Here is a 21,034-nt window from a genome sequence, read left to right on the forward strand (position 1 = left end):
CTGTTAGACAATGTGAACTAGGAGGTGACCAAAGTTGACCTTAGAGTCAACTTAATTTTGCAGGTGAGGGAACAGAGACCTAAAGGACCACTGGCTCCCAGTAAAGCAGATTCGCAGCATACTGTGCTTTGCCTGAATGGGTGTTGTAGACACAGGGGCAGAGGCGTGTTTGGAGAAAGGGTTCAGAATTTGGAGTGCGACAGACGTAGGTTCGAACAGAGCTCTGCTACTCTGTGGCTGTGAGGGCTCCCGCACACACCCTCTCGAACGCTCGGCTTCCTCATCGGTCCGCAAGCCTGGGTGCGAGGCGTTAACGCGCAGCTGGGTGCGCAGGAGGCCCAGAGGCCGGATGGGCCGCCGCGCCGACGCCCCCTGCCGGCCGGCCCGCGCCCAACGCTCGGCTTGTGGGACGCCCGCGGCCGGATGCCCTCCGTCCGCTCCCTCCTCAGCCTCTTGGCCGCCGCGGCGGCCTGTGGCGCCTTCGCCTTCCTGGGCTATTGTATTTACCTCGACCGGAAGCGGCGCGGGGACCCCGCGTTCAAGCGCCGCCTGCGGGACAGTGAGTGGGACCGAGGCGGAGGCGCGGCCGGGCCGGGCAGTGCGGGCGGGCTGCCGGCCGGGAGGGCCCCCGCACTGAGAGGCCGGGCCGTGAGTGCCGCAGCCTCTGCCGAGGGGCCCGCGGCACCCGGGCAGGCAGGACCACTGGGCCCACGCCTGCCTCGGGACGGGCCTCCCAGCCAGCATGTGCCGTGTTGTGTTCGCAGAAAGAAGAGCAGAGCCTCAAAAGGCTGAGGAGCAGGGCACGCAGGTGCAGTGCTTTCGGTCCGCACAGGTAGCTCAGTAGACGCAGGTCCGGGCTCGCTGGGTTGCTTGGCTCCTGGCGGGCTCGGCAGCAGGTAGTCAGTTCCCTCAGCCGCCCGTGCCCGGGAAGAGGCCTGCCCTCGCGCGCCACGCACCGCCTCAGGCCCAGTCACTCTCCTCTCACAAAAGGGAGGGAAGGAAGGAGGAAGAAGTTGGAGTTATAAAAAGGCAGCTGCAAAGCAAAACACTGTACAACAGGCACTTCTTTTAACTGGAAGAAGGAAGATGAGCCTTTTGCCCTGTCAGAGCCGCACAGGACACTTAAAAACCCAGGCTGGCCACGGTCACATGGCAGTAACTTCTAGATTGTTCTCCCGCGGGGCCTTTCTTGTAGCTCAGAAGCAGAAGGCATCTTCGTGTTTTCTAAATCTCTGCGGCAAAATTTGATTAGTCCCTTTTTTGTTGTTTTTAAGAGGCGGGCCGGGCTTGGTGGCTCACGCCTGTAATCCCAGCACTGTGGGAGGCAAGGCGGGCAGATCACGTGAGGTCAGGAGTTTGAGACCAGCCTGGCCAACATGGTGAAAGCCTGTCTCTACTAAAAATACAAAAATTAGCCGGGAGTGGTGGCGTGTGCCTGTAGTCTCAGCTACTTGGGAGACTGAGGCAGGAGAATTGCTTGAGTCCGGGAGGTGGCAGTTGCAGCCTGGGCGACAGAGCAAGACACTGTCTATAAAAAAAGAAAGAGACAAGGGTGTTCCTGTGTTGCCCAGGCTGAACTAGAACTCCTGGCCACAAGCAATCCGCAGTTGATGCTGGATGTTTACTTAGCTGAGATTGTTAGCCAGAGCACCTACACGTCTGTGTGATCTGAGATTCTTCATTTGTGTGATGGGCTGTGTCCCAAGGGACAAGCAAACACATATATGTATGTGTGTGTGTATATATATGTGTGTGTGTGTGTGTGTATAGAGAGAGCACGCACATGCATGTGAACTAGAACATATGCCCATGTGGAAGAGCAGATGGTACCACTTCTGGCAACATTGAAGCCTACTCAATTTAAAGGGAGAGGAAATAGATTCTACCTCTCAACAGGGATGGCAAGGTTTTGAAAGCACTTGTGTGACCGGGAATATTGCGGTAGCCATTTTTAAAACATGCAGTTTTTCCGGAGAAGACTTTGTAGCGGAAGTGGCATTGAACTGAGCCTGGAAGGATGATGAATTTGTGGCTTGGTTTCAGGGGAGAGGATACAGGATGGAGGGAACAGCATGTGCATAAAGATGCAAAGTGGGGCATCTGCCAAGCACATTCAGTAAACCAGTTTGGCAAAGGAGTCATACTGAGGAATAGTGGGTGGTAAGGTTGGAGAGCGAAAGTAGGATTGAATTAGGGAAGGCTTGCTTTGAAGGCCAGGTTAAGGAACTGAGATTCAATGGAGGAATTACTGAAGATTTCTAAGCAGGAATTTTTTAAAAAGAAGGAAAGAAAGGCAGAAGAGAAATATTCTTAGATTGATCAAGCAGGAGTGTACTTAATGGATTGGAAAAGAAAACAAGCTATTGCAGCAATTTAGTTGAGAGGTAATAAAAATCCTGAACTATGGTGGTGGTAGTGGTAACTGGGAAGAATACAGTTCATGCCGACTGAGTAAAGGGTAATGGAGAGGCGGAGTCAAAGACACTTCCGGGGTTTCAAAATGGAATCACAGTAGAGAATAAAAGCCCATTTGACATAGTTAGCTGGGTAGGGAGTGTCCAAAGAGCTGGACATGGGAGTGGAGATACGTTCCCTGACTTGACTGGGACAGAGCCTGATACAGCTCCATGTCCCTCGTCATTGTCCATGGTTTCACTTGCACATTTGTGTAATTATTTGATTAATGCTTTCCGTTTATTACACTAAGCTGTGTGAGGGCAGACTTTGTTTTTTACTCTCCATTGTTTCCAGTGCCTAGAACAGAGTCTAGTGCGGTAGGTGCCCAGCAAATGTTTGTTGAATATTGTTGTTCATTGTAGGCAGAGGGAAACACCTTGTGCAGAGGCACAGAACATGAAATTGTAATGTTCAAGGAGTATTATGGCCAGAGAGATAGCTGAGGGTCAGTTTAGTGTCTTACTGTGGAGGACTTTGAATGTCAAACTGAAAAGTCAGGACATTTTTCTGTTGTGGTGGATAACTAATGATGGTGACTTTATTTCAGAGAACAGACACAATTATTTTGGTTTTATTTTTTAAATAAGACAATTCTGCTTCCAGTGTGGAGAAAGGAAGTTGAAGACAAGAAAATCAGTCAATGGCAGTTCATATGGGAAATAATAAATGATTTATATTAATATAAATTAATCATATTTTAATAATATAATCTAATTATATTCATATTAAGCCATAACTAAGTCACACTATAATTTATTGATATAAATCAATAATTATTAATAATAAATTGTTAATATTATTTCCCATATATGAAATAATAAATTATTTCAAGTGAGGAAGCAGCACAAGCAGGATTTTTCAAATGTTCCTTCATATAATTGTCACAACTCTATTCTAATTTTTTTTTTTTTTTTTTTTTTTTTGAGACGGAGTCTCGCTCTGTCGCCCAGGCTGGAGTGCAGTGGCGCGATCTCGGCTCACTGCAAGCTCCGCCTCCCGGGTTCACGCCATTCTCCTGCCTCAGCCTCCCGAGTAGCTGGGACTACAGGCGCCCGCTACCACGCCCGGCTAATTTTTTGTATTTTTAGTAGAGACGGGGTTTCACCGTGTTAGCCAGGATGGTCTCGATCTCCTGACCTCGTGATCCGCCCGCCTCGGCCTCCCAAAGTGCTGGGATTACAGGCGGGAGCCACCGCGCCCGGCCTAATTTTTTTTTTTTTTTTTTTGACACAGGGTCTCACTCTGTTGCCCAGGCTGGAGTACAGTGGCAATGATCACAGCTCACTGCAGCCTCAACCCTTTTGGGGTTAGGTGATTCTCCCACCTCAGTCTCCTAAATAGCTGGGACTACAGGTGCATACCACCATGCCTGGCTGGTTTTTGTACTTTTACAGAGATGGGTTTCGCAACATTGCCCAGGCTGGTCTTGAACTCCTGAGCTCAAGCAGTCTGCCGGCCTTGGCCTCCGGAAGTGTTGGGATTACAGGAGGGAGCCACTGTGCCTGGCCTCTATTCTCATTTTACACATGAATAAACCAAAGCAGAGAAAGAGTCTCTTCTCACTTTTTCTAGGGTCTTTCTTACTCTTCTTCCCAGGACTTTCCCAAAGTATGGTCCATTGCTACATTACATTTACCTGGAGCATCTGTTAAAATATGGATTATTTGACCCTGATCCCAGCAATTCTGATCCAGTAGCCTGGGGAATTCTTACTGGCACAGTGACTGTCAGACTTTAGGATCCATAAGAATCACCTGAAGAGTTTGTTTAAAAATGCAAATTCCTGGGCCCTACTCCCAGAGATTGATTCAGTAGGTCTGGGTGGAGTCCAAGAAACTGCAGTTTTAACAGCTCCTTCAGGTGATGCTTTGTGAAACATGGGCCTTGGGTTCTGTATTCTTCCCCCTCTCCCTAGAAGATCTTTCCCTTCTCCAAAAGTGATTTCAAATGTACTACTCTAGACCTGGTGTCCCAAGTTTCATCTGCCTACCAGACTCTGTCATCTGGACATTCTGTTGGCACCTCATCTTAGTGTGTCCCGAAGTAAATTCATCATCTCCCCCACCTTGCCACTGTGCCTACTCCCATTTCCTTATGATGCTCCTGGTATCACTAGCCTCCCTGCTGTGACCCTGACTCATCTTGTTTAAATATCAACTTCATCCATCATAAACAATGACCAATTCTTATTTTCAAATGCTCTATTGCATATATATATATATTCCACTTGTCTATTTCTATTACTTCCCTGCAACTAAAGGCTTTTATTACCTTTTACCCAGGTTATTGTAATAGTTTCCTAACTTGCCACCCTGCCTCTATTCTTATGCTGTTAGAGTAAATTTCTTCTAAATGGCAGCTCTGAATATGTAATTCCTTGCAGTAGCTCCCTACTCTGCAGATTAAAGACCAGCTTTGCTGGGTACAGTGGCTCACACCTGTAATCCCAGCACTTTGGGAGGCCGAGGTGGTTGGATCACCTGAGGTCAGGAGTTCAAGACCAGTCTGGCCAACATGGTGAAACCCCATCTCTACTAAAAATGCAAAATTAGCCAGGCATGGTGGCGCACGCCTATAGTCCCAGGTCCCTGGGAGGCTGAGGCAAGAGAATCGCTTGAACCTGGGAGACGGAGGTTGCAGTGAGCTGAAAGTTGCAGTGAGCCAAGATCACACCACTGCACTCCAGCCTGGGCAACAGAGTGAGACTCCGTCTCCAAAAAAAAAAAAAGAAAAAAAAAAACAGTCTCAGCTTGGCGCTATGCCTTTGATGGCTGCCTATTCCGATTGACTGCCTTATTTTCCTAGGGATTGGAAATAATATATGTAAAGTTCCTAGTTTATAGCTGGCCTTCAATAATGGTAATATTGTTGCTACATTTACCCTATTATGGCCGGCGCGGTGGCTCAGGCCTGTAATTCCAGCACTTTGGGAGGCCGAGGTGGGTGGATCACGAGGTCAGGAGTTTGAGAGCAGCCTGACCAACATGGTGAAACCCCGTCTCTACTAAAAATACAAAAATTGGCTGGGCATAGTGGCGTGCACCTGTAATCCCAGCTACTCAGGAGGCTGAGGCAGGAGAATCACTTGAACCCGAGAGGCAGAGGTTGCAGTGAGCCGAGATTGCACCACTGCACTCCAGCTTGGGCAACAGAGCAAGACTCTGTCTCAAAAAACAAACAAACAAACATTTACCCTATCATAATCTAGCTAATTAAGTTCACTTGCTATGTTCCCTGCAATTTTGCGTTGCTTATACTTTCCTCATCAAACTTTCACTGAACCACATCTCAAACACTATCTTTTCTGAGAAGCCTTTGACAATTCTCCAACTAGATGTAATGTCTCTGTACTTTGAGCCCCAGAGGACATTGGACTTCTTCTTGTACCTACATGATCACTTTCCCTTTATTAGACTGTGGCTCCTTGGGGATGGGCACAGGGGTCTTGGTCTCCAATTCCTTCCAGCTTTTCCTTGAGTGTCCTGCCCTTGCCAGTGCTCACTAAACATCTATTGAGTAAAACCTCTGATGTTACTGATTATTAGTATATTTGATGATACAAGCTTAAAAGGTGACCCCTGGCTGGGCATGGTGGCTCATGCCTGTAATCCTAGCACTTTGGGAGGCCGAGGTGGGCGGATCACAAAGTCAGGAGATCGAGACCATCCTAGCTAACAAGGTGAAACCCCATCTCTACTAAAATTACAAGAATTAGCTGGGCGTGGTGATGGGCACCTATAGCCCCAGCTACTCGGGAGGCTGAGGCAGGAGAATGGCGTGAACCTGGGAGGCGGAGCTTGCAGTGAGCTGAGATTGCACCACTGCACTCCAGCCTGGGCGACAGAGCAAGACTCTGTCTCAAAAAAAAAAAGGTGACCCCTTTCCAGGCTCATTGCATTTTAAAAACAAAATTAGTGGGGGAAAACAAAAATGAAAACCTTACAGATTTGAAACATTGGAGCTGAAGTAACTGGCAGTGGAGTTGATATTTTGGGCTAGGCTTTGCACAGTGTACCTTGAAAGACCAACCCTAGGTGTAGTACCAATGATGATGCCATCTTGTGGCCATGGTCGCCTTCATGAACCAACCGCAGTAAACCAAAGCATCCTTCTGAACACTCACTCCCCTGCCAACCCCCAACCAGGTCCTTTGTCCCTCTCCTTTTGAGGGTGTGAGTACAGAAGGCTTAGCATAGTTTTTTGTTTCCCCGATTAGAGAGTTACTGCTACATGAACAGGTCTCACAACTAAAAGACCAAAATGACCTTGTAAGCCAGAGAAATCATGCAACCAAATCAACAGGCACTGTTAATACCCTGGGCAAGAAAATAATTTTGCAACATACAAAACTACCTTTGTTATATTAACTACAGTAGGATTTCTGCTATATGTGGCTGGGTAAAATTTGGGATGAGAGTTATTTATTATAAGCATCTCAACCTAACAAATATGTCATGTTTTTTTAAATCACTTAAAATAATCCCATTTTAGAAAATTGGTTTAAATATTATAAAGAACAACTACATTTGTCATACTTTGGATTTAGAGACTAGGTTCAAGATGTCCTTTTTTTTTTCCCTTTCTTTCTTTTTTGTGATGGAGTTTCACTCTTGTTGTCCAGGCTAGAGTGCAATGGTGTGATCTTGGCCCATTGCAACCTCTGCCTCCCAGGTTCAAGCGATTCTCCTGCCTCGGCCTCCTGAGTAGCTGGGATTACAGGCATGCACCACCACACCTGGCTAATTTTGTATTTTTAGTAGAGATGGGGTTTCTCCATGTTGGTCAGGCTGGTCTCGAACTCTCGACCTCAGGTGATCTGCCCACCTCGGCCTCCCAAAGTGTTGGGATTACAGGTGTGAGCCACCGCATCCGGCCCAAGATGTCATTTTTAAATAAAAAATAATTTGATCAGTAGCCATATACCTTTCCTTCATTACTCATTGTTGAATATTTTATGAATATTTTAGTTGTGGGATCCAACGAAGACTAAAAAGTTGCAAGAACTTTTCTTGCAAGAGGTACGGATGGGAGAACTTTGGTTATCTAGAGGTAAGAATGTAAATGTTCTTTTGTGAGTTACGACAGCTTATACTTGAGAAATATTTATTCATTAGTATTTGTATGTCAAATAACTAGCTGGATGTGTCAGCCAACTCCCCTCATTAAAGAAAAACTATCCCAGCATGTTCACTTCATCATACTGTACTCTTGAATTATGTTAGCATTTAGTGCTCAAGTAGTAGACTTGGAAGTGGGCAAACGGAGTAGCAAAGCCAAATACAAAAATACCTCATTTATTGTTATATAAAATTCTAAGTCAGTGAGTTTTCCAAGTGACTAAATGTTAAGAATAAAAACTTTTTGCCAGGTGTGGTGGCTCATACCTGTAATCCCAACGCTTTGGGAGGCCAAGGCAAGAGGATTGCTTGAGGCCAACAGTTTGAGAACAGCCTGGGCAACAAAGCAAGACCCTGTCTCTACAAAAAACTTTAAAAATTAGTTGGGTACCATGGCATGTGCCTGTAGTCCCAGCTACTCAGAAGGCTGAGGTGAGAGGATCACTTGAGCCCAGGAGTTTGAGGTTGCAGTGAGCCATCATCTTGCCACTATACTCCAGCCTGGGAGACAGAGACTCTGTCTCAAGAAAACAAAACAACTTTAAAAAATTCTAACTGCTTTATAAAAATGTTCCTGCTTTCTTAGAATATTCTTAATACTTATTTACTTTGTTGATAAATTAATTCCCTATGAATGTCCATTCTTTTACTGTGTTTAGTGGAGTGATGCCTGTCGGGGCTACCTTACACTTAAGGGTCATATTTTGAGTTATAATTTATTCCTACCGGCTGGGCACGGTGGCTCACGCCTGTAATCCCAGCACTTTGGGAGGCCGAGGTGGGCAGATCATGAGGTCAGGAGATTGAGACCATCCTGGCTAACACGGTGAAACCCTGTCTCTACTAAAAATACAAAAAATTAGCCGGGCATGGTGGTGGGCGCCTGTAGTCCCAGCTACTTGGGAGGCTGAGGCAGGAGAATGGTGTGAACCCGGGAGGCGGAGCTTGCAGTGAGCCGAGATCGCACCACTGCACTCCAGCCTGGGCGACAGAGCGAGACTCCGGCTCAAAAAATAAATAAATAAATAAATAAATAAATAATTTATTCCTACGTAATTCCAGATGGATTTGAGAAAACTTCATAATATTGTCAGGCAAAATGATGGTAGATAATATTATTATTGTATAAATATTATAATCATAATGTCCTTATTCTGGTGTTAAACCCTGGAAAGGAAAATTTGTCTTGAGGTTTCTTAAGAAGTAACTGATATTGCTGGATAAATCAGCATTACACCCATCAGTACAATGTATATATATTTTTTAAGTGTTACAAACTCCCTTGCATATCACAGTGACTGTACCTGTTTTTGCCTTTCTGTTGTTGTTGTTTTTTTTAAAAGGTTTTTTTTTCAATCTGTAAGGAGCATCCTCCAGGATTTATAAAAACAAAGAGGAAGTCAAAATCCTAGACAACTCACAGCAATGACGGAGATTTTTATTCAGTGGCTTAAAACCATTATAAAGGTTTTGAGAAATGAAAAAGTTGCAGGCATTCAAAATCATTGCACATTAATCACTGTAATTTGTATTTTAATATTTCATTTAGTATTGATCTTTGCTTTCAGATGGAGTAATTTTTGAATGGACTAAAAATGCCTGCTAAATATTAACGATTTTTGCTTTTAGATGGAGTAATTTTTGAAATGGACTAAAAATACCTGCTAAATATTGATGACAAAATGTACAGTTAGAACTGACTTAAATGATTATAAACAGAAGTGACTTTACATATACCAGTGAAGCCTATGTCTAAAGACCTTTATTTGCATAGGCCTCTAAGGCCCCCTAGCAATTTTTTTTTTTTTTTTTTTTTTTTTTTTTTTTTTTTTTGAGATGGAGTTTCACTCTTGTTGCCCAGGCTGGAGTGCAATGGCGCCATCTCAGCCCATTGCAACCTCTGCCTTCCAGGTTCAAGTGATTCTCCTGCCTCAGCCTCCCAAGTAGCTGGGATTACAGGCGTGCACCACCACGCCCAGCTAATTTTGTATTCTTAGTAGACACAGGGTTTCACCATGTTGGTCAGGCTGGTCTCAAACTCCTGGCCTCAAGTGATCCACCCGCCTTGGCCTCCCAAAGTGCTGGGATTACAGGCATGAGCCACCGCGCCCAGCCACCCCTAGTAATTTTGTACTCATAATTTTATATTCTTTTTTGTAAACAAGGGCCCTCAAATTGTGGGAAAGAAAGTTCTGAATTATAAGTCAGAAGAAAAAAGATGATAACGTATTTTATCATCACATTTTATTCCTATTCACTGTATGCTTAAGAGCTATGATGTAATAGTTTAATTAGATTTAGAGGTGATCTGAACATACGTTGCAAACTTGGGTTTTTAAATTTTAAACTGTGAAATTATTTAATAGCTTTTTTATTTTGGGGGGACAGTGTCTCACTCTGTCACCCATGCTGGAGTGCAGTGGCATGATCTTGGCTCAGCCTTCCGGGTTCAAGCAATTCTCGTGTCTCAGCCTCCCAAGTAGCTGGGATTATACAGGTGTGTGCCACCATGCCTGGCTAATTTTTCCATTTTTAGCAGAGACTGGGTTTTGCCATGTTGGCCAGGCTGGTCTCGAACTGACCTCAAGTGATTCGCCCTCCTCAGCCTCCCAAAGTGTTGGGATTACAGGCGTGAGCCACCACACCCACCCCCCTAATAGTTCTTTACAGAAGTTTTATACTTCCATATTTTACTTATATTGCAGTTCTCGGTCTTGGCTGCTTATTCTTTAATTCTTCATCAAACCCCAAACCAATTAAATCAGAATCTATGGGGCTGGAACCCAGGTGTCAATATTTTTTTTTAAAATCTCCCTGGGTTACTAAAACGTTGAGAACCAACCAGTACAGTATTCTATCCAATGTGGCAATTTTTCACCCAGTTTTCTGCAGTCTTCTTAACTTTCTCCACTCCCCTTTGCTATCACCCACAATTTTTGTCATTTTCTGTCAGGTAAAATACAGTTCTGTAGCCATCTCAACGGTGGCTATATCTATATGAGACCATAGGGCCAATAATTTTGATTGAAATTTCTGAGTAGCTGGTATGATTGAATTTATTGGTTGGTTGAATTATTTGACCAAATTGATTGTTTTGTATTGTTAGCACCACCAATCTTGAGAACAGGCACTATTATATCTTATGTTGAAAATGTAAAATTAATGTATTTAAATCAGGACATATCCCTATTGTTCAAGCTTAATACAAATCTTTGGAAAGCATTTTTTTCTGTCACGCACTATTCTCTTCCTATGACCATGTATTTCAACTGATAAATGGAAAACTAGTTTCAGCTAATAAAAATCTATTATTATACTTACCTGTAGGGCCATATTTTATTTTCTACCTAGTTATATGAAGTATGTCAATATTTCAACTCCTGTGATTACCGAATACCTGAAAAGAGGCAGTACTCTAGTCTCAAGGGTCAGAAAATTAGATTATATTCCTAAGGCTAGCATTAATCAGCATTGAAACTATACATCATTTCACTGATCTTTGCCTGTTTCCTTAAAGTAAAACAAGGGAGTGAGATTAAAGTCATTCCATGTTCTAACTTAAACAGAAATGCTATGATTAATTTTCACTCTTCACATATTTTCATTTGTTGTTACTTCAAAGCCAATCATCCTAAAACTCACTTTAAAACTGTGCTTAGAAATCAGAGTTCATAAATCTCTTATTTTTTTCCCCGGGGTATGTAATTCATGTTACACTACATCTTGTTTCAACTCTTTGATAGTGAAATCTATTTTTTTTAAGTTCCATTTAGCTGGAACATCAGATGTTTCATCTATATTTTATCAATCACACATGTAAAGATAACCTATCAGATATTAATAAAAGCAGACAACTGCTTACAAAAAACCTCAGTATCCTCTTCCCTCCATACCCAAATTATAGAACACGAGCATTTCCAATGCAAGAGTGTACTTCTAAACAGTAAGAGTACACTTTGCTGTAATTTGGCTCAAAATTAATATTGCCGCTTCACCACTGTGAAGCTCAACATCTTCCTCATATTTGTACTCTACTCTTCACAAGACTTGTCTAAGTAGTCTTTAGTTTGATATGCTTTTAATTTTTAATGCTTGTTGCTTTCTTGGATTTGTAGAATGTCTGTTTTAAAGAACTTCAAAATTTTGCTCAGAACTTGTCATTCTGTTTCAGGAGAGCACAGAATGGGGATTCAACACCTCGGCAATGCCCTTTTAGTGTGCGAGCAACCACGGGAACTTCTGAAAGTTTTCAAACACACTCTCCCTCCCAAGGTATTTGAGATGCTGTTGCACAAAATTCCCCTTATTTGCCAGGTGAGCACATATTTAATTATCTTTGTGAAATGTACACAGTAAATAGCTATGTTATGCTTGACTACACAGAAATATCAAAGTATGTGTGTGAATTGCCCAAAATCTTAAATAAGTGAAATCTCTGAATTTTTGGCTGCTTTAACACGAAGCAAGCCTATTCTTCATTTTCCTTTGATTATAATAAATTGTATATTTTCTTGAGTATTATCCGTATTTCAACAGTTCAATTTTAAAGCAGAACATTGCTTCTACTTCCATTAACATACAAAACATAGAAATCACTTTGGTAAATTTAAACATACAGGCTAATTAGCATTCTCTTAAATATAGGTTTAAAATGGTATCAAATGAAATCCATTCATAAGCCAGTTGATTAGTAAGTTTTAGTCCACTTCCATTTTACTAAACTGCTTGGTGTATGTATGCATCAACTAGAATTTCCTGCAAATGCTTGGATTCATTTCAGGATTCATTAGGCATAAGACATTAACTTTGGTTCACTTTTTATCATTGGCAAGCCTTGGAATCTATCATATTTGACTGTCAGCTTTTGAACAAAACACAAACATGAACTCCATTACAGTATAACAGTCAACTCTTAAACATTCCCAAACTAGGGCAGATGGGATTGTTTCCTGAAGATATATGAAAATGTAGGTAAGATATGTGGCCAGGCACGGTGGCTCACACCTGTAATCCTAGCACTTTGGGAGGCTGAGGCAGGCGGATCACCTGAGGTCAGAAGTTCGAGACCAGCCTGGCCAATGTGGTGAAACCCCATTTCTACTAAAAATACAAAAGTTAGCCGGGCATGGTGGCACACACCTGTAATCCCAGCTACTTGGGAGGCTGAGGCAACAGAATTGCTTGAACCGGGGAGGTGGAGGTTGCAGTGAGCTGAGATTGTACCGTTGCACTCCATCCTGGGTGACGAAAGCAAAACTCCGTCTCAAAAAAAAAAAAAGAAAAGTATATGTAATGCCCACCCTGACACAAGGGAGGCAAGAAAAGGATCATGCATTGAAATGATTAGCAAGTAACTATTTTATGTATTCACCAGCAATTTGAGGCAGACATGAATGAACAGGACTGCTTGGAGGATGATCCTGATTGAAAAACATTTCAACGTATCCACAGTCCAGTGAGAATACTATGGTACCATACAGTATAAACAACTGCTCAATGATATTTCCATTTATTTTACTTTGAGTAATAAAAATTTTTCTATCTCATACATGATTGAACACATAAGTTGCTTTAAAATTAACAGTCACAATTGAAGAAACAATGGTTTATTTTTCTAATCAAGTGACCAAGCTGCTGAATCATAAGGCCTCAACAAATGTTGCATCTTATTATTTCATTGAACAATAAGACCTTCTATTGTGATTATTCCTGGTAAATAGCAATTTTGTTTCTCCAGCGGTTTCCATTTGCCAAACAGTCATGACAGATGGTTGAACATGGTGGCTACTGCTTTCAGGGGATTCTATCAGATGAGTCCTCATTTCCAATAAAGCAGCTGTTGGCAATCTTTCATCAAAAGTTCATCCATCAGGACTTCTCTATCGTGGTTGGCCAAGGAGTCCTGCTTTGGCTGCCAGGGCTTCATTCTGCTGAATATGATATTCCTGAAATCTCATGGATATTCTTTGTGTCATTTTTAAATATTTCTGTAAGCAATGTTCTGAACAGGTGGTCTAGGAATGAAAAGGGAAGATCCAAGAGGCAACACAAAAATATGAATTTTTTAAAATGCATGTATTCTAAAAGAATCAGTGGGGTAGTTTGCTTTTCTTTGAATATATCTGAGAATTAAATAGTACTAATTGGCAGCAACTGACCATAGCTTTTAATTGATACTTTCATTCACTGACAAGCATTAATATATATTGAATGCCTGCCAGTTTGTAGTCACTAAGAGCAATGATAAGTCTCTGTTTTCAAAAAGCTTCTGGACTAGATTTTCTGCAAGTGTATTAAGTGAAAGCCCACATTCCTGTCTTCTTGTTTCGATTATTAAAATGTAGACCCAGTAGTAAGTTTGTTCCTTTTTAATGAGAAACAACATTCTTAATTCTCAACCTTTTACTTTTTATTTTAATTTTATTTATTTATTTATTTATTTATTTATTTATTTATTTATTTATTTTTCAGAGGGAGTCTCGCTGTGTCACCCAGGCTTGAGTGCAGTGGCGTGATCTTGGCTCACTGCAAGCTCCGCCTCCTGAGTTCACGCCATTCTCCTGCCTCAGCATCCCGATTAGCTGGGACTACAGGTGCCTGCCACCATGCCTGGCTAATTTTTTGTATTTTTAGTAGAGACGGGGTTTCACTGTGTTAGCCAGGATGGTCTTGATCTCCTGACCTCGTGATCCGCCTGCCTCAGCCTCCCAATGTGCTGAAGTTCCAGGCGTGAGCCACCATGCCCAGCCTATTTATTTATTTTTTTGAGACAGGTTCTCTCTCTGTTGCCCAGGGTGGAGTGCAGTGTCTCACTGTGGACTCAACCTCCTGGGCTTAAGTGATCCTCCTACCTCAGCCCCTGGAGTAGCTGAGACTACAGGCACACACCACCAGGCCTGGCTAATTTTTCATTTTATTTTTTAGTAGAGATGAGGGCTGGTGCTTTTTGTTGTTGTTGTTGTTGACAGGGTCTTGCTCTGTCGCCCAGGATAGAGTGCAGTGGTGCAATCACAGCTCACTGCAACCTCTGCCTCCCGGGCTCAGGTGACCCTCTCACCTCAGCTCCCGAGTAGCTGGGACCACAGGCATGTACCAACATGTCCAGCTAATTTTTTTTTGTATTTTTTGTAAAGACAGGGTTTCACCATGTTGCTGAGGCTGGTTTCGAACTCCTGGGCTCAAGTGATCCACCTGCCTTGACCTCCCAATGTGCTGGGAGTTCAAAGTTACAGTGAGCTATGATTATGCCATTGCACTCCAGCCTGGGTAACAGAGCGAGACCCTGTCTTAAAAAAATAGTTAAGACTTCTAATAGGATGAGGTTTTCAATATGAGCCACCAAAGTCAAGATTTGTTTTTTCCAAAGCCAACCAGAATTCCCAGGGCCATACAGAAAGGCTGTGCCAAGTTTCTCTAGGTAGGCCATCTTGGCTGAAAGCTAATTAGTAAGAATCTTTGTTGTGAAACAGTAACTCAGCAGCTGCAGGCATCTTCTCTAAAATGGTCTGACTTGGTACAATGTAACTGTCATATTAAATTTGGCACTGTTAAACTCAATGCCGTGGTTCAGTGGCTGCTTCAGTTCTTCCAAGCAATGGAACATAAAAGGTAGTCTAAATTCCTGTAATAAGTAGGAACAAGTGAAATGCTTAAGGGGATCCTACTTAGAGTGTTTATGCAGGCTTGGAGAATTTTAGTGAGTAACACTTTTCATACCTCTTCAGGTTTTACTTCTCTTGTTGTGAAGTCTTTAACACAGTCCAAAAAGCAGGTCTCTGTAAGTTTATTGTAGGTCCCCAGAAATTCCTTAAACTACAAACAAACCAGAATGTTCTTTAGTATTTGGTTTTTAAAACAAAGATGCTTTGAAACTTAAATTACTGGTATTTTATATTTAGACAAAATATACTATAACACTTGAAATCATAGTTATTATGCTAACTTAAATGGGTACAGTATGATCTACAGAATAGTTTTATTTTCTAGTTGAATATTTGATTTTTCCTTGATTATCAGTCAGATTAAAAATACATATGCTTGGCCGGGTGCGGTAGCTCATGCCTGTAATCCCAGCACTTTGGGAGGCCGAGGTGGGCGGATTACCTGAGGTCAGGAGTTCGCCTGGCCAACATGGTGAAACCCTGTCTCTAATAAAAATACAAAAATTAGCCAGGCATGGTGGCGCATGCCTGTAATCCCAGCTACTCAGGAGGCTGAGGCAGGAGAATTGCTTGGGCCCGGGAGATGGAGGTTGCAGTGAACCAAGATCGTGCCACTGCACTCCAGCCTGGCTGACAAAGAGAGACTGTGTCCAAAAAAAAAAAAAAAAAAAAAAAAAGAACAAGAAAAATACATACACTTTATAACATTTAATATCCATTTTGGAAATGAAATAGAAACAATTGTTTTGTGAAACCACTGACATGGTTTTTTTTTTTGAGATGGAGTCTTGCTCTGTCACCCAGGCTGGAGTGCAATGCCACGATCTCGGCTCACTGCAGCCTCTGCTTCGTGGGTCAAGCAATTCCTGTGCCTCAGCCTCCCACGTAGCTGGGACTAGAGGCGTGCGCTAGCACGCCCAGCTAATTTTTGTATTTTTAGGAGACGGAGTTTCACCATGTTGGCCAGGCTGGTCTTGAACTCCTGACTTCATGTGATCCACCCACCTGGGCCTCCCAACGTGCTGGGATTACAGATGTGAGCCACTGCACCCAGCCTGACATGGTGGCATTAGTAGCACCTTACATTTTTTTGCAAAATCTTTTCCCCTTAATTAGAATACCTTACCTGTTTTATCTGATCAGATTCTGGTATTTGTGCAGCCATATTCTTCTGGTACCTTTATTAGTCACCTAATTTAAAAATTCAAAACAAGTTTGTCAATCTATAAACAAATGTTTTTAGTCTAACTGAAGAGTTAGGGAATCACTGCTCATATTTTATAAATCTGTGTATGTAATTGTATGCCACCACCCCCAATTTCTCAGATCATTAATGACCATAGAACCTTACAGTTGAGAATTAGATTTTCTTTTTTTTTTTGAGACGGAGTCTCACTCTGTCACCAGGCTGGAGCGCAGTGGCGCCATCTTGGCTCACTGCAACCTCTGCCTCCGGGTTCAAGTGATTCTCCTGCCTCAGCCTCCTGAGTAGCTGGGACTACAGGCACACACCACCATGCCCAGCTAATTTTTGTATTTTTAGTAGAGATGGGGTTTCACCATGTTGGCCAGGATGGTCTCGATCTCTTAACCTCATGATCCGCCCGCCTCGGCTTCCCAAAGTGCTGGGATTACAGGCGTTAGCCACCGTGCCCGGCCAGAGAATTAGATTTTCTAATGCTAGTTTGGGACTCAAAGGCCCTGTCTATCAAAATCTCCAGTTTTAAGATAGTTTGCTCTGCTACCTTGCTAAGCTGCTTGTTTAAAGCCCCATTCCTAGGAGGGTTATAAAGGAAACCAAGATGGTGAGGTTTGGGCTTAAAAAAATAATTTTAAAAAGCTGGGTGTGGTGGCTCATGCCTGTAATCCCAGCACTTTGGGAGGCCGAGACATGTGGATCGCTTGAGGTCAGGAGTTCAAAACCAGCCTGGCCAACATAGTGAAACCCTATCTCTACAAAAAATACAAAAATTGGCCAGACGTGGTGTCATGTGCCTGTGGTCCCAGCTACTTGGGAAGCTGAGGCAGGAGAATCGCTTGAACTCAGGACGTTGAGGTTACAGTGAGCCAAGATCACACCACTGCACTCGAGCCTGGGCGACAAAGTGAGACTCCATCTCAAATAATAATAATAATAATGATAATAAAAAGAAAAATAAAGGAAATCAAGAGATTTTTGCTGTTTTCCTAAAATTACTTAACTATTCCACTAGTCACCAATTTGCTTATTTTAAATTTTTTACTATTATACTCAGTCGAATACATCAAAAATATCAAAGATTTTAACATTTCAACATACAATCACATAAAAAGTATTAATAAGACATTTTACGTTCCTTTTCTGGTAGTAAGCCTTTGATTTTGGTGAGCATTTTACACTTATACCACATCTCAATTTGAATGCTAAATTTTCATCAGAAATACTTGGCCTATATTTAGATTTAATAAAATCTATTGTTGAAAAAGTAGATTCATATATCTGAGCCACTCCAAATACACTTAAAATTAGTTGCTAATTTAACTCTGACCCTTACTACTAATGATCCTTTTACAATGTAAATACAAAGGTTCTATTAATAGTTAACAAACACCAGTTAACAAACACCATTTGCTTAGAAATTGACAACCCTCATGAAGGATATTCAGAGTTTTAAAAGAAAGTTACAGGAATTATACATTCTACTACACATTCTGTAGTTCAAAAAGGGCAATCACAGAGACTAATCAGAGACTTCTAATTATAATCTAACGTGGCGGCAACAGGGAAGGGAAGACAAGTAAATAAAAAAGCCTTTCTGAATTCCTGAGATTTTCACATATCCTAAATGTAGGACTTAGGTTCAGTTAATCTAGATATAAGAATATGTATAACATTATTTATTTACTATATCCTGGCTAGTTCTAAAAAGGTTGAGCATTTCATATAAAAGATTTGTATTTGTATAGGCCGGGCGTGGTGGCTCACGCCTGTAATCCCAGCACTTTGGGAGGCTGAGGCGGGCAGATTACGAGGTCAGGAGATCGAGACCATCCTGGCTAACACAGTGAAACCCCGTCTCTACTAAAAATACAAAAAATTAGCTGGGCGTGGTGGTGGGCGCCTGGAGTCCTAGCTACTTGGGAGGCTGAGGCAGAAGAATGGCGTGAACCCGGGAGGTGGAGCTTGCAGTGAGCCGAGATTGCACCACTGCACTCCGGCCTGGGTGACAGAGTGAGACTCTGTCTCGGAAAAAAAAAAAAAAAAAAGATTTGTATAAAATAAAGCTGTTTAAAACAGAAATTAAACAGCATGTAAAAGGAAAACATGAATCATGTACACTGTAGACTAACATAAATGCTATACATTTTATTTAGTTAAGAGTTTTCTGATAACCAAAACAAAAATGATAAACTGGATGTGCAAATTTTTATTAGCTTATCAGTTATTAAAGTATCTCTGGAAAACATAAATTCTTTATGAAGCTTTGTTGAAACTAATTTTTATGAAGTTCGTTGAAACTAGTAGTAAATTCAAGTTTAGGACAAAGTGTATGCCACCATCACAAAAAAAAATTAACATTCTGCTTTTGATTAACACATACAATCAACAGTAATTCCATTCCACCAGTCTCAACCATACCTATACTTTCCTCCTTTTTGCATTTATTCTTCCCTCCTCCTTTTTTCTTATCCTATAAAATCACAATAACTAGGCTGGGCACGGTGGCTCACACTTGTAATCCCAGCACTTTGGGAGGCTGAGGCAGGTGGATCACCTGAGGTCAAGAGTTGGAGACAAGCCTGGACAGCATAGTGAAACCGCATCTCTACTAAAAATACAAAAATTAGCCAGGCATGGTGGCTTATGCCTGTAATCCCAGCTACTCAGGAGGCTGAGGCAGGAGAACTGCTTGAACCCTTGGGCGGAGGTTGCAGTGAGCCGAGATTGCAGCACTGTACTCCAGCCTGCACCGCATAGTGAGACTCCATCTCAAAAAAAAAAAAGAAAGAAAGAAATTCACAATAACTACTGACATTTAAAAAAATGTCATTTCCTTCGTATGCACAGAAAAGCCTCCCCACTCCCCAGCGAGTGTCAGTGGAAACCACACAGGGAGCCTGGCTTCCACCCTACTTGGCAGTAATGAGGTACCCATCTCCATCTACTCTGGGGTGGTATCTAAGGAGGCCTACTTGACATTCAGGACTTGCATTACTGCCTCATGACAATTAGGCCATGTACCCTCCTGTAATGTCAGTGGAGGCCACATGGGGAGAGTAACAAAGCACTGTAGTCCTTCCCAGCCAGGGAGTTATCAGTGGAAGCCTGGTGAGGAGCCAGAATGCCTACTCCACCTAGCAGTAACAAGAAACTCCCTGCCCCTCCCTTCAAGTGTCAGAGTGAGGAACATGAATTTCTACTTCCACCTGGCAGTAATGAAGTGGTACCTCCCACCACTTCCCCTCATGGAGCATTGTCAAAAGGAGCCAGATAAAATGATTAAATAAAATCTAGAGCCTCATAACATGATGTGCAAGATGTCCAGGCTACAATATATTAAAAAATCACTCATCACACCAAGAACTAGGAAGATCTCAAACTGAATTAAAAAAAGACAACAGATGCTCAACATTGATTAATATGTGTTAGGATTATCTGACAAAGATTTTTAAACAGCACCTTGTAAATACTTCAGTGAGCAATTATGAACACACTTGAAACAAAGGAAAAAACAGAAGGTCTCAGCAAAGAAATAGAAGATATCAAGACCCAAATGGAAAGTTTAAGCAGTGAAAAATACAATAACCAAAATAAACTCAATGAATACAATCAATAGGAGAATGGAGGGGACAGAGGAATCAGTGAATTGGAAGCCAGAAAATAGAATTCTTCAACCTGAATTACAGAGAAAAACAGAATGAAAAACATTAACAGAGTACAAAGGACTTGTAGAAGTATAAAAAAGTGAATATTTTGTCTCATTAGAGTCCAAGAAGGAGAGGAAGAAAAGGGTAGGGTAGTAAAAGTACTGGAAGAAACAATGGCTGAAAACTCCCCAAGTTTGGCAAAAGACATAAACCTACAGATTCAAAAAGCTGAACAAACCCCAAACAGCATAAACCCGATGAAACCTACATCAACACATAATAGTCAAACATCTGAAAACTAAAGACAAGGCCGAGTGCAGTGCCTCACGTCTATAATCCTAGCACTTTGGGAGGCCAAAGCGGGTGGGTCGATTGAGGTCAGGAGTTCATGACCAGCCTGGTCAACATGGTGAAACCCCGTCCCTACTGAAAAAAAAAAAAAAAATACAAAAAGCAACTGGCCGTGGTGGCACACACCTGTAATCCCACCTACTCAGGTGGCTGAGGCACGAGAATTGCTTGAACCCAGGAGGCAGAGGTTGCAGTGAGCCAAGATCATGTCAGTGCATTCCAGCCTGGGCAACAGAGTGAGACTCTGTAGCAAATAAATAAATAAATAACAATAAATAAAATAAAAAATAAAGACAAAAAGCCATTGAAAGCAGCAAGTGAAAAACTATATCTTGCCTGTAGGGGTAAAACCATTAGGATGAAAGCAGATTTTTCTTTAGAAACTATGGAGGCCACAAGGAAGTGGCACAAAATGTTTCCAGTGCTAAAAGAAAACAACTGTCAATGCAGAAACCTGTATCTAGTGAAAACAACCTTGAGGAATAAAGGAGAAATCAAGACATTCTCAAATGTAGGAAAACTAAGAAAATGTGTTACCAGCATAGCCACCTAAAATAATCGCTCAAGTTTCTAAACAAAGAAAATGATAAAAGTAGTAGT

At 42.1% G+C, this 21,034-nt stretch overlaps 2 protein-coding genes across 10 annotated transcripts in view; one reads left to right on the forward strand and one right to left on the reverse strand.

The window, feature by feature from the left end:
• Nucleotides 1-13,120, forward strand: TOMM20L (translocase of outer mitochondrial membrane 20 like). Of its 3 annotated transcripts, XM_522867.7 has the most exons (5): nt 218-559; nt 765-808; nt 7,425-7,506; nt 11,746-11,888; nt 12,949-13,120. In XM_522867.7, the coding sequence occupies exons 1-5, from the start codon at nt 424-426 to the stop codon at nt 13,000-13,002; spliced, it is 459 nt and encodes a 152-aa protein (XP_522867.3). In that variant the 5' UTR covers nt 218-423; the 3' UTR covers nt 13,003-13,120. The 3 variants fall into 3 exon arrangements, with proteins under 3 accessions (XP_009426151.1, XP_009426149.1, XP_522867.3); XM_009427874.4 differs by lacking the exon at nt 765-808 and having other exon boundaries at nt 6-559; XM_009427876.4 differs by lacking the exons at nt 765-808; nt 7,425-7,506; nt 12,949-13,120 and having other exon boundaries at nt 1-559.
• The window catches only part of TIMM9 (translocase of inner mitochondrial membrane 9), an 18,599-nt gene continuing 10,632 nt past the window's right edge, over nt 13,068-21,034 (reverse strand). For all 7 annotated transcript variants that reach the window (XM_054666608.1, XM_009427873.4, XM_054666609.2 and 4 more), the window contains 3 exons: nt 16,362-16,426; nt 15,291-15,386; nt 13,068-13,588 (listed from right to left, as the gene is read on the reverse strand). In XM_054666608.1, the coding sequence (XP_054522583.1) occupies nt 13,454-13,588; nt 15,291-15,386; nt 16,362-16,400 (270 nt within the window). In that variant the 5' untranslated portion in view covers nt 16,401-16,426 and the 3' untranslated portion in view covers nt 13,068-13,453. The remainder of the gene's footprint in view (nt 13,589-15,290; nt 15,387-16,361; nt 16,427-21,034) is intronic.

The sequence above is a fragment of the Pan troglodytes genome, chromosome 15 (assembly GCF_028858775.2).
Source record: "Pan troglodytes isolate AG18354 chromosome 15, NHGRI_mPanTro3-v2.0_pri, whole genome shotgun sequence".
Taxonomy (NCBI): domain Eukaryota; kingdom Metazoa; phylum Chordata; class Mammalia; order Primates; family Hominidae; genus Pan; species Pan troglodytes.

Excerpts from the sequence above, each read along its gene's own strand:
- TOMM20L (XM_009427874.4), top strand. The coding sequence starts at position 137 with ATGGGTGTTGTAGACACAGGGGCAGAGGCGTGTTTGGAGAAAGGGTTC. Across the intron at positions 7,507-11,745 it reads AGAACTTTGGTTATCTAGAG|GAGAGCACAGAATGGGGATT; the intron begins GTAAGAATGTAA and ends ATTCTGTTTCAG. Across the intron at positions 11,889-12,948 it reads AAATTCCCCTTATTTGCCAG|CAATTTGAGGCAGACATGAA; the intron begins GTGAGCACATAT and ends TGTATTCACCAG.